Below are 16905 nucleotides of genomic sequence, written 5' to 3'. Positions count from 1 at the left end.
TGAGCCAGACTACGCAGCTCCTTAGTCACTGTCCTCAGTGTCATCATTACATGTCCTGTAACACTGAGCCAGACTACGCAGCTCCTTAGTCACTGTCCTCCGTGTCATCATTACATGTCCTGTAACACTGAGCCAGACTACGCAGCTCCTTAGTCACTGTCCTCAGTGTCATCATTACATGTCCTGTAACACTGAGCCAGACTACGCAGCTCCTTAGTCACTGTCCTCGGTATAATTACATGTCCTATAGCACTGAGCCAGACTACGCAGCTCCTTAGTCACTGTCCTCAGTGTCATCATTACATGTCCTGTAACACTGAGCCAGACTACACAGCTCCTTAGTCACTGTCCTCCGTGTCATCATTACATGTCCTGTAGCACTGAGCCAGACTACGCAGCTCCTTAGTCACTGTCCTCCGTGTCATCATTACATGTCCTGTAGCACTGAGCCAGACTACGCAGCTCCTTAGTCACTGTCCTCGGTATAATTACATGTCCTATAGCACTGAGCCAGACTACGCAGCTCCTTAGTCACTGTCCTCAGTGTCATCATTACATGTCCTGTAACACTGAGCCAGACTACGCAGCTCCTTAGTCACTGTCCTCGGTATAATTACATGTCCTATAGCACTGAGCCAGACTACGCAGCTCCTTAGTCACTGTCCTCAGTGTCATCATTACATGTCCTGTAACACTGAGCCAGACTACGCAGCTCCTTAGTCACTGTCCTCAGTGTCATCATTACATGTCCTGTAACACTGAGCCAGACTACGCAGCTCCTTAGTCACTGTCCTCAGTGTCATCATTACATGTCCTGTAACACTGAGCCAGACTACGCAGCTCCTTAGTCACTGTCCTCAGTGTCATCATTACATGTCCTGTAACACTGAGCCAGACTACGCAGCTCCTTAGTCACTGTCCTCAGTGTCATCATTACATGTCCTGTAACACTGAGCCAGACTACGCAGCTCCTTAGTCACTGTCCTCAGTGTCATCATTACATGTCCTGTAACACTGAGCCAGACTACACAGCTCCTTAGTCACTGTCCTCAGTGTCATCATTACATGTCCTGTAACACTGAGCCAGACTACGCAGCTCCTTAGTCACTGTCCTCAGTGTCATCATTACATGTCCTGTAACACTGAGCCAGACTACGCAGCTCCTTAGTCACTGTCCTCAGTGTCATCATTACATGTCCTGTAACACTGAGCCAGACTACGCAGCTCCTTAGTCACTGTCCTCATTACATGTCCTGTAACACTGAGCCAGACTACACAGCTCCTTTGTTACAGGACATGTAATGATGACACTGAGGACAGTAACTCTGAGCCAGACTACGCAGCTCCTTAGTTACTGTCATCATTACATGTCCTATAGCACTGAGCCAGACTACGCAGCTCCTTAGTCACTGTCCTCAGTGTCATCATTACATGTCCTATAGCACTGAGCCAGACTACGCAGCTCCTTTGTTACAGGACATGTAATGATGACACGGAGGACAGTAACTCTGAGCCAGACTACACAGCTCCTTAGTCACTGTCCTCCGTGTCATCATTACATGTCCTGTAACACTGAGCCAGACTACACAGCTCCTTAGTCACTGTCCTCCGTGTCATCATTACATGTCCTGTAACACTGAGCCAGACTACACAGCTCCTTAGTCACTGTCCTCAGTGTCATCATTACATGTCCTATAGCACTGAGCCAGACTACGCAGCTCCTTAGTCACTGTCCTCAGTGTCATCATTACATGTCCTATAGCACTGAGCCAGACTACGCAGCTCCTTAGTCACTGTCCTCAGTGTCATCATTACATGTCCTATAGCACTGAGCCAGACTACGCAGCTCCTTTGTTACAGGACATGTAATGATGACACGGAGGACAGTAACTCTGAGCCAGACTACACAGCTCCTTAGTCACTGTCCTCAGTGTCATCATTACATGTCCTATAGCACTGAGCCAGACTACACAGCTCCTTAGTCACTGTCCTCCGTGTCATCATTACATGTCCTGTAACACTGAGCCAGACTACACAGCTCCTTAGTCACTGTCCTCAGTGTCATCATTACATGTCGTGTAACACTGAGCCAGACTACACAGCTCCTTAGTCACTGTCCTCCGTGTCATCATTACATGTCCTGTAGCACTGAGCCAGACTACGCAGCTCCTTAGTCACTGTCCTCCGTGTCATCATTACATGTCCTGTAACACTGAGCCAGACTACACAGCTCCTTAGTCACTGTCCTCCGTGTCATCATTACATGTCCTGTAGCACTGAGCCAGACTACGCAGCTCATTCACAGTCTCTGTAAAATCCTCCTGTTCCACTCCCGAGGCCTCAAAGTTCACCCAGCGCCTCATGTCCTGCAGGGTCACCTCGTCACACAGGCTGCAGAGACTCTGGTGTAGGGAGCTGGATGCCTGCAGTGCCGCCATTACCGGAACACCATCTACAACTACAACACAGATACAGCGTTACACCCCATTACAGCATAAATTACCCTGTGATAGGGGATGTCACTGTCATTACATATTTCCCCATCACAGCCTGGCCAGAAGGGACACAGGCTTAGACCATAGTAGAGGGTGGAGCACGAGGAGTCCGGACACAACTAGTTACACAGTGATGTATACCCAGGTCACCATCGGGGCACAGTAATGTATACCAGACAAATGGGGGAGTCACCCACTCAGGTTCTCACCTGCTGCCTGGGGCTTCTCTGCTGTGAAGCCGTCTTTGGTCACATACGGAGAGAAGAACTGGGGGAACGTGGGGCCCAGGCTGGAAGACGTCTGCAGCAGATGGGAAAAGCTGTGGGAGATATTGTCAGATGTACAGTCAGGTGCATAAATATTGGGACAGTGACAGAATTGTCATATTTTGGCCTCTAGTCACCACCACAATGGCTTTGAAATGAAACAAACAAGATGTGCTTTACCTGCAGACTTTCAGATTTAATTTGAGGGTAATTACATCCAAATCAGGTGAACGGTGTAGGAATTACAACGGTTTCTATATGTGCCTCCCACTTTTTAAGGGGCCCAAAGTAATGGGACTATCACCTTAAAAGCTATTTCATGGACAGGTGTGGGCTATTCCCTCGTTATTTCATTATCAATTAAGCAGGTAGAAGGTCTGGAGTTGATTCTAGGTGTGACATTTGCATTTGGAATCAGTTGCTGTCGACTCTCAATATGAGATCCAAAGAGCTGTCACTATCAGTGAAGCAAGCCATCATTAGGCTGAGAAATCAAAACAAACCCATCAGAGAGATAGCAAAAACATTAGGTGTGGCCAAATCAACTGTTTGGAACATTCTCAAAAAGAAAGAACGCACCGGAGAGCTCAGCAACACCAAAAGACCGGGAAGACCACGGAAAACAACTGTGGTGGATGACAGAAGAATTATTTCCCTGGTGAAGAAAAACCCCTTCACAACAGTTGACCAAATCAAGAACACTCTCCAGGAGGTAGGTGTATATGTGTCAAAGTCAACAATCAAGAAAAGACTTCACAAGAGAGAATATAGAGGGTTCACCACAAGATGTAAACCATTGGTGACCCTCAACAACAGGAAGACCAGATTAGAGTTTGCCAAACATCTAAAAAAGCCATTACAGTTCTGGAACAACATCCTATGGACAGATGAGACAAAGATCAACTTGTACTAGAGTGATGGCAAGAGAAGAGTATGGAGAAGGAAAGGAACTGCTCATGATCCAAAACATCATCAGTGAAGCATGGTGGTGGTAGTATCATGGCGTGGGTATGTATGGCTGCCAATGGAACTGGTTCCCTTGTATTTATTGATGATGTGACTGCTGACAAAAGCAGCAGAATGAATTCTGAAGTGTTTCGGGCAATATTATATGCTCATATTCAGTCAAATGCTTCAGAACTCATTGGATGGTGCTTCACAGTGCAGATGGACAATGATCCGAAGCATACTGCAAAAGCAACCAAAGAGTTATTTAAGGCTAAAAAGTGGAATGTTATGCAATGGCCAAGTCAATCCCCTGACCTGAATCTGATTGAGCATGCATTTCACTTGATGAAGACAAAACTGAAGGGAAAATGCCCCAAGAACAAGCAGGAACTGAAGACATTTGCAGTAGAGGCCTGGCAGAGCATCACCAGGGATGAAACCCAGCATCTGGTGATGTCTATGCGTTCCAGACTTCAGGCTGTAATTGCCTGCAAAGGATTTGCAACAAAGTATTAAAAAGTGAAAGTTAGATTTAGGATTGTTTAGTTTGTCCCATTACTTTGGGCCCCTTAAAAAGTGGGAGGCACATATAGAAACCGTTGTAATTCCTACACCGTTCACCTGATTTGGATGTAATTACCCTCAAATAAAATCTGAAAGTCTGCAGGTAAAGCACATCTTGTTTGTTTCATTTCACAGCCATTGTGGTGGTGACTAGAGGCCAAAATATGACAATTCTGTCACTGTCCCAATATTTATGGACCTGACTGTGTATGTGTATGAGGGAAGAAGTGGGAAAAGCTATGCACTCTCGTTACAGCAGACATTATAATATAGTAACAGGTACTCGGATCTTATATTGGGACAATCTCAGCCATGTCTCCCCCTATCTGACAGTCTTGGTAATGACAGCTTTGCTTGGTATTTGCCCATAGAGAGCACATAACACATCCTAATATTCCAGTTATACTGACGTCATCTGAAAAAGTGTAAGTTACCCTTCATAACAGGCAGACGTGTGATGTCCCAGGTGCTCACACTAATCTATTCATGGAGTATTAATAACTAGAAGGCTGTTATCTGTGTAAGGGCTCCTATAGAGGGGCAGCGTTATATGTAACACACAGGACACGTCACCTAGGCCCGGGTATCTGTGTGTAGGGTGAGGGCTCCTATAGAGGGGCAGCGTTATATGTAACACACAGGACACGTCACCTAGGCCCGGGTATCTGTGTGTAGGGTGAGGGCTCCTATAGAGGGGCAGCGTTATATGTAACACACAGGACACGTCACCTAGGCCCGGGTATCTGTGTGTAGGGTGAGGGCTCCTATAGAGGGGCAGCGTTATATGTAACACACAGGACACGTCACCTAGGCCCGGGTATCTGTGTGTAGGGTGAGAGCTCCTATAGAGGGGCAGCGTTATATGTAACACACAGGACACGTCACCTAGGCCCGGGTATCTGTGTGTAGGGTGAGGGCTCCTATAGAGGGGCAGCGTTATATGTAACACACAGGACACGTCACCTAGGCCCGGGTATCTGTGTGTAGGGTGAGAGCTCCTATAGAGGGGCAGCGTTATATGTAACACACAGGACACGTCACCTAGGCCCGGGTATCTGTGTGTAGGGTGAGGGCTCCTATAGAGGGACAGCAATAAGCAGAAATTCTTACCACACACAGAATAAGATGGAAGATGTTTTGTACCTGACAGTCGTGGGGTACACAGCGCTCAGATAACGGTGCAGGACCTCATCACCGCCCCCACACGTATGAAGAGACGACAGCTCTCGTGTCCCAGGGAGAAGGCGGCTGAAGGAGAGAACCAGCATTATACACAACGCTTATATCTGGTCTGGTGCTCAACTTCCTCAGATGTAATATCAGCAACTACACAAGTCTAAGGTCACACAGGCAGCACGGCTAGCATAGTGGTTAGCATTACTGCATCAGAGCCCCTGCAGTCGTCAGTTCAGTTCCTGACCAAAGCACCATCTGTGTTGAGTTTGTATGTACTTGTGTTTGCATAGGTTTCCTAAAACACTCCAAATACATCCTGCTAGGTACCGTAGCTTCTTACACACATTAACCATTGTGTGTGTACATGTGATAGGGAATATAGAGTGTAAGCAGCACTGGGCAGGGACTGATGGGAGTGACGTACACTGTACAGCGCTGCACAATATGTGTGTATACATGTGATAGGGAATATAGAGTGTAAGCAGCCCTGGCCAGGGACTGATGGGAGTGACGTACACTGTACAGCGCTGCACAATATGTGTGTGTACATGTGATAGGGAATATAGAGTGTAAGCAGCACTGGGCAGGGACTGATGGGAGTGACGTACACTGTACAGCGCTGCACAATATGTGTATGTACATGTGATAGGGAATATAGAGTGTAAGCAGCACTGGGCAGGGACTGACGTACACTGTACAGCGCTGCACAATATGTGTGTGTACATGTGATAGGGAATATAGAGTGTAAGCAGCACTGGGCAGGGACTGATGGGAGTGACGTACACTGTACAGCGCTGCACAATATGTGTGTGTACATGTGATAGGGAATATAGAGTGTAAGCAGCACTGGGCAGGGACTGATGGGAGTGACGTACACTGTACAGCGCTGCACAATATGTGTGTGTACATGTGATAGGGAATATAGAGTGTAAGCAGCACTGGGCAGGGACTGATGGGAGTGACGTACACTGTACAGCGCTGCACAATATGTGTATGTACATGTGATAGGGAATATAGAGTGTAAGCAGCACTGGGCAGGGACTGACGTACACTGTACAGCGCTGCACAATATGTGTGTGTACATGTGATAGGGAATATAGAGTGTAAGCAGCACTGGGCAGGGACTGATGGGAGTGACGTACACTGTACAGCGCTGCACAATATGTGTGTGTACATGTGATAGGGAATATAGAGTGTAAGCAGCACTGGGCAGGGACTGATGGGAGTGACGTACACTGTACAGCGCTGCACAATATGTGTGTGTACATGTGATAGGGAATATAGAGTGTAAGCAGCACTGGGCAGGGACTGATGGGAGTGACGTACACTGTACAGCGCTGCACAATATGTGTGTGTACATGTGATAGGGAATATAGAGTGTAAGCAGCACTGGGCAGGGACTGATGGGAGTGACGTACACTGTACAGCGCTGCACAATATGTAGATAGTTATACGGCGCACACAATATGGCCGACTGTGTTCTCTTATTCAATGAAAAGAAGGAATCGCTCTTCACACCAGATTGTACCAAGGAACTAGAACCCGTCAGGTGAGAATATGGAGCTATTGTGTAACTGGAAGCAATCACCACACTACAAAGCGTTACACAGAGAAGGGGTGGGGGATATCCTATCATCAGGTTTCCATACCGTATTCAGTAAGGTGACATATTCCCCCCCCCCCCCCCGTTATGCTAATGAGCACATGTGGGCGTGGTTTATCACCTCTTGAGTACATAATGTATTACTTACTGATTATAAAGAGACGGGATCCACCCAGAGCCAGCAGCATAATAGTCCTTCAGATTAGTGTAGCACAGATATAGCCACACCCACTATCTATCATTTGCATAAGGGGGCGGAGTATGGATACGCCGTTACCTGCTCTGGCGCTCCTTGGGGATTCCTCTCAGCACCACAGACTGAGCGAAGACCGCGCCTTCTTCCCTGCATGCCGACAAAGAGCGCCAAGGAGCCGCGCCCAGGTGAGGGAGCAGAGCGTCCGGCAGGTCGGCGGAGGAGAGTAACGGAAATGGGACGGAGCAGGACGCTGCTAGCACCTGCAGGAGAGACACAGAGCTCATATGTATCATGTATGATACACACACACACACACCACAGGCACTGCATGTATGTAACAGCACAGATCTTCCATACACGGGTACATATACTGTATGATATACACACACCACAGGCACTGCATGTATGTAACAGCACAGATCTTCCATACACGGGTACATATACTGTATGATATACACACACCACAGGCACTGCATGTATGTAACAGCACAGATCTTCCATACACGGGTACATATACTGTATGATATACACACACCACAGGCACTGCATGTATGTAACAGCACAGATCTTCCATACACGGGTACATATACTGTATGATATACACACACCACAGGCACTGCATGTATGTAACAGCACAGATCTTCCATACACGGGTACATATACTGTATGATATACACACACCACAGGCACTGCATGTATGTAACAGCACAGATCTTCCATACACGGGTACATATACTGTATGATATACACACACCACAGGCACTGCATGTATGTAACAGCACAGATCTTCCATACACGGGTATATATACTGTATGATATACACACACCACAGGCACTGCATGTATGTAACAGCACAGATCTTCCATACACGGGTATATATACTGTATGATATACACACACCACAGGCACTGCATGTATGTAACAGCACAGATCTTCCATACACGGGTACATATACTGTATGATATACACACACCACAGGCACTGCATGTATGTAACAGCACAGATCTTCCATACACGGGTACATATACTGTATGATATACACACACCACAGGCACTGCATGTATGTAACAGCACAGATCTTCCATACATGGGTACATATATGATATACACACACACCACACGCACTGCATGTATGTAACAGCACAGATCTTCCATACATGGGTACATATATGATATACACACACCACAGGCACTGCATGTATGTAACAGCACAGATCTTCCATACATGGGTACATATACTGTATGATATACACACACCACACGCACTGCATGTATGTAACAGCACAGATCTTCCAAACATGGGTACATATATGATATACACACACACCACACGCACTGCATGTATGTAACAGCACAGATCTTCCAAACATGGGTACATATACTGTATAATATACACACACCACAGGCACTGCATGTATGTAACAGCACAGATCTTCCATACATGGGTACATATATGATAAACACACACACCACACGCACTGCATGTATGTAACAGCACAGATCTGCCATACACGGCTACATATACTGTATGATATACACACATACATGCAGTGCCTGTGGTGTAACAGCACAGATCTTCCATACATGGGTACATATATGATATACACACACACACCACACGCACTGCATGTATGTAACAGTACGGACCTTCCTTCCACTGAAGTTTATGGACTCAGCGAGGTGCATCATAGACATACTGGGGATGGACATCCGATAAGGAGATGTGATCGTATCCAATGCCAACGCCAGAACGGCGCTACTGTCATACTGCCGACTTGCCTGGAGAACAGAAGAGGAGGAACTGATGAGTACAGGTGGCGCTAGCTGAGAATAGAAGGACGGGGGTGACAGACAGCACTAGGAGAGGAGGAGGAGGGAGAAGGACGGGGGTGACAGACAGCACTAGGAGAGGAGGAGGGGGGAGAAGGAAGGGGGTGACAGACAGCACTAGGAGAGGAGAAGGACGGGGGTGACAGACAGCACTAGGAGAGGAGGAGGAGGGAGAAGGACGGGGGTGACAGACAGCACTAGGAGAGGAGGAGGAGGGAGAAGGACGGGGGTGACAGACAGCACTAGGAGAGGAGGAGGGGGGAGAAGGACGGGGGTGACAGACAGCACTAGGAGAGGAGGAGGGGGGAGAAGGACAAGGGTGACAGACAGCACTAGGAGAGGAGGAGGAGGGAGAAGGACAAGGGTGACAGACAGCACTAGGAGAGGAGGAGGGGGGAGAAGGAAGGGGGTGACAGACAGCACTAGGAGAGGAGGAGGGGGGAGAAGGAAGGGGGTGACAGACAGCACTAGGAGAGGAGGAGGAGGGAGAAGGACGGGGGTGACAGACAGCACTAGGAGAGGAGGAGGGGGGAGAAGGAAGGGGGTGACAGACAGCACTAGGAGAGGAGGAGGGGGGAGAAGGACGGGGGTGACAGACAGCACTAGGGGAGAGGAGGAGGGAGAAGGACGGGGATGACAGCACTAGGAGAGGAGGAGGAGGGAGAAGGACGGGGGTGACAGCACTAGGGGAGAGGAGGAGGGAGAAGGACGGGGGTGACAGCACTAGGAGAGGAGGAGGGAGAAGGACGGGGGTGACAGACAGCACTAGGGGAGAGGAGGAGGGAGAAGGACGGGGGTGACAGCACTAGGAGAGGAGGAGGAGGGAGAAGGACGGGGGTGACAGACAGCACTAGGAGGAGGGAGAAGGACGGGGGTGACAGACAGCACTAGGAGAGGAGCGGGAGGGAGAAGGACAGGGGTGACAGCACTAGGAGAGGAGGAGGGAGAAGGACGGGGGTGACAGACAGCACTAGGAGAGGAGGAGGAGGGAGAAGAACGGGGGTGACAGACAGCACTAGGAGAGGAGGAGGAGGGAGAAGGACGGGGGTGACAGACAGCACTAGGAGAGGAGGAGGGGGGAGAAGGACGGGGGTGACAGACAGCACTAGGAGAGGAGGAGGGGGGAGAAGGACGGGGGTGACAGACAGCACTAGGAGAGGAGGAGGGGGGAGAAGAACGGGGGTGACAGCCAGCACTAGGAGAGGAGGAGGGGGGAGAAGGACGGGGGTGACAGCCAGCACTAGGAGAGGAGGAGGGGGGAGAAGGACGGGGGTGACAGACAGCACTAGGAGAGGAGGAGGGGGGAGAAGAACGGGGGTGACAGACAGCACTAGGAGAGGAGGAGGGGGGAGAAGGACAGGGGTGACAGCCAGCACTAGGAGAGGAGGAGGGGGGAGAAGGACAGGGGTGACAGCCAGCACTAGGAGAGGAGGAGGGGGGAGAAGAACGGGGGTGACAGACAGCACTAGGAGAGGAGGAGGAGGGAGAAGAACGGGGGTGACAGACAGCACTAGGAGAGGAGGAGGAGGGAGATGAACGGGGGTGACAGACAGCACTAGGAGAGGAGGAGGAGAGAGAAGGACGGGGGTGACAGACAGCACTAGGAGAGGAGGAGGAGAGAGAAGGACGGGTGACAGCACTAGGAGAGGAGGAGGAGGGAGAAGAACGGGGGTGACAGACAGCACTAGGAGAGGAGGTGGGGGGAGAAGGACAGGGGTGACAGACAGCACTAGGAGAGGAGGAGGAGGGAGAAGGACAAGGGTGACAGACAGCACTAGGAGGAGAGGTGGAGGAGGGAGAAGGACGGGGGTGACAGCACTAGGGGAGAGGAGGAGGGAGAAGGACGGGGGTGACAGCCAGCACTAGGAAAAGAGGAGTAGGAGGGAGAAGGACGGGGGTGACAGCACTAGTAGGAGGAGGAGGAGGAGGGAGAAGGACGGGGGGACAGACAGCACTAGGATAGGAGGAGGAGGAGGGAGAAGGACAGGGGTGACAGCACTAGGAGAGGAGGAGGAGGGAGAAGGACGGGGGTGACAGACAGCACTAGGAGAGGAGGAGGGAGAAGGACGGGGGTGGCATACAGCACTAGGAGGAGAAGTGGAGGAGGGAGAAGGACAGGGGCGACAGCACTAGGGGAGAGGAGGAGGGAGAAGGACAGGGGCGACAGCACTAGGGGAGAGGAGGAGGGAGAAGGACAGGGGTGACAGCACTAGGAGAGGAGGAGGCAGAAGGACAGGGGTGACAGCACTAGGGGAGAGGAGGAGGGAGAAGGACAGGGGTGACAGCACTAGGGGAGAGGAGGAGGGAGAAGGACAGGGGTGACAGCACTAGGGGAGGAGGAGGGAGAAGGACAGGGGTGACAGCACTAGGGGAGAGGAGGAGGGAGAAGGACAGGGGTGACAGCACTAGGGGAGAGGAGGAGGGAGAAGGACAGGGGTGACAGCACTAGGAGAGGAGGAGGGAGAAGGACAGGGGTGACAGCACTAGGGGAGAGGAGGAGGGAGAAGGAAAGGGGTGACAGCACTAGGGGAGAGGAGGAGGGAGAAGGACAGGGGTGACAGCACTAGGGGAGAGGAGGAGGGAGAAGGACAAGGGTGACAGCACTAGGGGAGAGGAGGAGGGAGAAGGACAGGGGTGACAGCACTAGGGGAGAGGAGGAGGGAGAAGGACGGGGGTGACAGCACTAGGAGAGGAGGAGGAGGGAGAAGGACGGGGGTGACATACAGCACTAGGAGAGGAGGAGGAGGAGGGAGAAGGACGGGGGTGACAGACAGCACTAGGAGAGGAGGAGGGAGAAGGACGGGGGTGGCATACAGCACTAGGAGGAGAAGTGGAGGAGGGAGAAGGACAGGGGCGACAGCACTAGGGGAGAGCAGGAGGGAGAAGGACGGGGGTGACAGCACTAGGAGAAGAAGGAGGGAGAAGGACGGGGGTGACAGCACTAGGGGAGAGTCGGAGGGAGAAGGACGGGGGTGACAGCACTAGGAGAGTCAGAGGGAGAAGGACAGGGGTGACAGCACTAGGGGAGAGGAGGAGGCAGAAGGACAGGGGTGACAGCACTAGGGGAGAGGAGGAGGCAGAAGGACAGGGGTGACAGCACTAGGGGAGAGGAGGAGGGAGAAGGACAGGGGTGACAGCACTAGGGGAGAGGAGGAGGGAGAAGGACAGGGGTGACAGCACTAGGGGAGAGGAGGAGGGAGAAGGACAGGGGTGACAGCACTAGGGGAGAGGAGGAGGGAGAAGGACAGGGGTGACAGCACTAGGGGAGAGGAGGAGGGAGAAGGACAGGGGTGACAGCACTAGGGGAGAGGAGGAGGGAGAAGGACAGGGGTGACAGCACTAGGAGAGGAGGAGGGAGAAGGACAGGGGTGACAGCACTAGGGGAGAGGAGGAGGGAGAAGGACAGGGGTGACAGCACTAGGGGAGAGGAGGAGGGAGAAGGACAGGGGTGACAGCACTAGGGGAGAGGAGGAGGGAGAAGGACAGGGGTGACAGCACTAGGGGAGAGGAGGAGGGAGAAGGACAGGGGTGACAGCACTAGGAGAGGAGGAGGGAGAAGGACAGGGGTGACAGCACTAGGAGAGAAGGAACATTGCATATGGGTCCCAGGTATAACATGATCACGCGTGTTACTTACATCATACAATAGGTGAGGAAATGCAGCTGGGAGGCCTGGTCTCCGTCCTAAGCTGAAACTTACAGACATAGGGCACAGAAGTGAGCTGTGGCTGCTGAGTGGCACTAGTGCAAGGATACAGTTCATCAGCTGGTACATGCCCTTGTGCAGACTCTATCACAGAGCAGAAGAAGATTAGGATACACAATGCAGGTTATTGCACTGCCCAATAATACCATGCCCAGATCTAGCTCTCACCCTCGCTCCTGTAGGTACAGGACAAGTGGCGAAGCTCAGAATGCCACGCCCGGGGTAGTCGTCATGTAAGAGCTCTGCCACCCTGGCCCCAGCTCCGGAGAAGCCACTATGTATGTCACAGAGTATATGAAAACCCTGCAAAGGAAACACATCATAGCAGTGTCTGAGGTGATCCCCCTACCCCGAGCCTCTCGTCCTGCCCCAGGGACTCGCCTGTAGGTAGTCACACTCCTCAGTAAAGAAATGCAGCCTGTCCTCTAGCTCATCCAGCTGAGAGGAGGCCCTGAGCAGCGCTTCACCCTGGCTGAAAGACTCCAGGCCCTCCGTACCCCTACAGCAGAAGAGGGGAGGAAAAGCCATGTGACACTACCCAGTCTGCGGATCTCATCACTCGCCCCACCGCCTAATACCCCCAACTCACCCACCCTGGCTGTGAGGGCTCAGGATACACAGAGATTTGGGGTGAAGTTGTGTCCGCAGATAGTCAGACCAGACACCCCCACTTTCTGCTTCTTCAGCTTTCTTACTATTTGTTGGTACTGACTGTAGTCTGCCAACTTCTACAGAAGAAGAAGAATGTTATATACCCACCCCCCATACCCCACACCTTACCTCCATCCCCTCACCTCACACACTGACCGTACTCCCCACCTTACCTCCATCCCCTCACACACACTGACCGTACTCCCCACCTTACCTCCATCCCCTCACTCACACACTGACCGTACTCCCCACCTTACCTCCATCCCGACACTCACACACTGACCGTACTCCCCACCTTACCTCCATCCCGTCACTCACACTGACCGTACTCCCCTCCTTACCTCCATCCCCTCACACACACTGACCGTACTCCCCACCTTACCTCCATCCCCTCACCTCACACACTGACCGTACTCCCCTCCTTACCTCCATCCCCTCACTCACACACTGACCGTACTCCCCACCTTACCTCCATCCCCTCACCTCACACACTGACCGTACTCCCCACCTTACCTCCATCCCCTCACACACACTGACCGTACTCCCCACCTTACCTCCATCCCCTCACTCACACACTGACCGTACTCCCCACCTTACCTCCATCCCGACACTCACACACTGACCGTACTCCCCACCTTACCTCCATCCCGTCACTCACACACTGACCGTACTCCCCTCCTTACCTCCATCCCCTCACTCACACACTGACCGTACTCCCCACCTTACCTCCATCCCCTCACTCACACACTGACCGTACTCCCCACCTTACCTCCATCCCCTCACTCACACACTGACCGTACTCCCCTCCTTACCTCCATCCCGTCACTCACACACTGACCGTACTCCCCACCTTACCTCCATCCCCTCACACACACTGACCGTACTCCCCACCTTACCTCCATCCCCTCACTCACACACTGACCGTACTCCCCACCTTACCTCCATCCCGTCACTCACACACTGACCGTACTCCCCTCCTTACCTCCATCCCCTCACTCACACACTGACCGTACTCCCCACCTTACCTCCATCCCGTCACTCACACACTGACCGTACTCCCCTCCTTACCTCCATCCCGTCACTCACACACTGACCGTACTCCCCACCTTACCTCCATCCCCTCACTCACACACTGACCGTACTCCCCACCTTACCTCCATCCCCTCACTCACACACTGACCGTACTCCCCTCCTTACCTCCATCCCGTCACTCACACACTGACCGTACTCCCCACCTTACCTCCATCCCCTCACACACACTGACCGTACTCCCCACCTTACCTCCATCCCCTCACTCACACACTGACCGTACTCCCCACCTTACCTCCATCCCGTCACTCACACACTGACCGTACTCCCCTCCTTACCTCCATCCCCTCACTCACACACTGACCGTACTCCCCACCTTACCTCCATCCCGTCACTCACACACTGACCGTACTCCCCACCTTACCTCCATCCCCTCACCTCACACACTGACCGTACTCCCCACCTTACCTCCATCCCCTCACTCACACTGACCGTACTCCCCACCTTACCTCCATCCCCTCACTCACACACTGACCGTACTCCCCACCTTACCTCCATCCCCTCACTCACACACTGACCGTACTCCCCACCTTACCTCCATCCCGTCACTCACACACTGACCGTACTCCCCACCTTACCTCCATCCCGTCACTCACACACTGACCGTACTCCCCACCTTACCTCCATCCCGTCACTCACACACTGACCGTACTCCCCACCTTACCTCCATCCCCTCACTCACACACTGACCGTACTCCCCTCCTTACCTCCATCCCGTCACTCACACACTGACCGTACTCCCCACCTTACCTCCATCCCCTCACCTCACACACTGACCGTACTGTACTCCCCACCTTACCTCCATCCCCTCACTCACACACTGACCGTACTCCCCACCTTACCTCCATCCCCTCACTCACACACTGACCGTACTCCCCACCTTACCTCCATCCCCTCACTCACACACTGACCGTACTCCCCACCTTACCTCCATCCCCTCACTCACACACTGACCGTACTCCCCACCTTACCTCCATCCCGTCACTCACACACTGACCGTACTCCCCACCTTACCTCCATCCCCTCACTCACACACTGACCGTACTCCCCACCTTACCTCCATCCCCTCACTCACACACTGACCGTACTCCCCACCTTACCTCCATCCCGTCACTCACACACTGACCGTACTCCCCTCCTTACCTCCATCCCGTCACTCACACACTGACCGTACTCCCCACCTTACCTCCATCCCATCACGCACTATCCCATCCTCTGATACACACACTCACCTCTATCATCGCAGTCTCTTTCCACAGGTGTTTTTTCCTAATAAGACAGATCAGTGCTCATATGAGGTCTATAGCAGCTACATGCACCTGCTGGCTTGTGGGGAACCAGCCACCCCCGCCCACAGAGGGGAACACATAGACCCTAGGGTAACTGTCTGAGGACATCCCCCCCACCAGCCACCCCCCACCCACAGAGGGGAACATAGAGACCCTAGGGTAACTGTCTGACGACATCACCCACCAGCGAAAACTCACCGGGAAGCAGTCACCACTAACACAGAAATATTGCCCTTACCACACTACACCTGACAATCAGGAGTTCTCTTTTATCCTATGGGGGACAATGGATCATGTGAATATACCAAAGCTGCCCCTTCATGTGGTCACAATCATAGAGATGCGATGGGCATCAGCTTCCAATAAAAAACCTTATGTAACTGATAAGTTATACACCTGTCACGGGCATACATAGGCAGCTGTGATGTGACATTAGTATACAGTAGTAGTGTGACGTGACATTAGTATACAGTAGTAGTGTGACGTGACATTAGTATACAGTAGTAGTGTGACGTGACATTAGTATACAGTAGTAGTGTGACGTGACATTAGTATACAGTAGTAGTGTGACGTGACATTAGTATACAGTAGTAGTGTGACGTGACGTGACATTAGTATACAGTAGTAGTGTGATGTGACATTAGTATACAGTGGTAGTGTGATGTGACAGACATTAGTATACATTGGCTCCTGCCTCGAGCACCACTGCTGCGTTTGATTAGCTGCGGTCACACCTCCTGATTGGTGTCGGCTGATCCCTCCTGACCCCTTGCAGTGGACCAGGGCTGCCCGGTAGCTGGCAGGGGGCTTGAGCTTTGGAGACGCTGAGCTCTTACCCAGCACAGCCGGAAAACGGAATAGCGTTTGGCGCAATTCTGTTAGTCACAGGTTGCAGTCGTAGTAAAGGCAAAGTGTTTATTTCTCAATGGTCTTGAGAAAGACTCTTACCCTTAGCTTAAGGGGGTTCAGCATACAGGGATGTTATAGCAGTTGATGTACACATACACAGGCTCACATGCCCATTTCATGCCACTCCAGTACACATTACACAGGGGGTAAGTCCGCCATGGGCTCCTCTTAGCCAATCAGGCT

The 16905-nt window shown here is 51.9% G+C and overlaps 1 protein-coding gene across 1 annotated transcript in view; it reads right to left on the bottom strand.

Annotated features, from left to right (window-relative positions):
• Window positions 1–1951: 1951 nt before the first annotated feature.
• The window catches only part of MSTO1 (misato mitochondrial distribution and morphology regulator 1), a 47925-nt gene continuing 32971 nt past the window's right edge, over window positions 1952–16905 (bottom strand). Inside the window, exons 5-14 of the mRNA XM_088465202.1 lie at window positions 15757–15793; window positions 13374–13512; window positions 13166–13283; window positions 12953–13087; window positions 12716–12868; window positions 8896–9027; window positions 7330–7508; window positions 5417–5521; window positions 2705–2814; window positions 1952–2458 (exon numbers count right to left, since the gene is read on the bottom strand). Of these exons, the coding sequence (XP_088321328.1) occupies window positions 2235–2458; window positions 2705–2814; window positions 5417–5521; window positions 7330–7508; window positions 8896–9027; window positions 12716–12868; window positions 12953–13087; window positions 13166–13283; window positions 13374–13512; window positions 15757–15793 (1332 nt within the window). The 3' untranslated portion in view covers window positions 1952–2234. The remainder of the gene's footprint in view (window positions 2459–2704; window positions 2815–5416; window positions 5522–7329; window positions 7509–8895; window positions 9028–12715; window positions 12869–12952; window positions 13088–13165; window positions 13284–13373; window positions 13513–15756; window positions 15794–16905) is intronic.

The sequence above is a fragment of the Taudactylus pleione genome, unplaced genomic scaffold (assembly GCF_031769625.1).
Source record: "Taudactylus pleione unplaced genomic scaffold, aTauple2 ptg001907l, whole genome shotgun sequence".
In the NCBI taxonomy this organism is placed as follows: Eukaryota; Metazoa; Chordata; class Amphibia; order Anura; family Myobatrachidae; genus Taudactylus; species Taudactylus pleione.
Note: the sequence above shows the minus strand (reverse complement) of the source record. Positions and strands in the feature narration are given on the sequence as shown.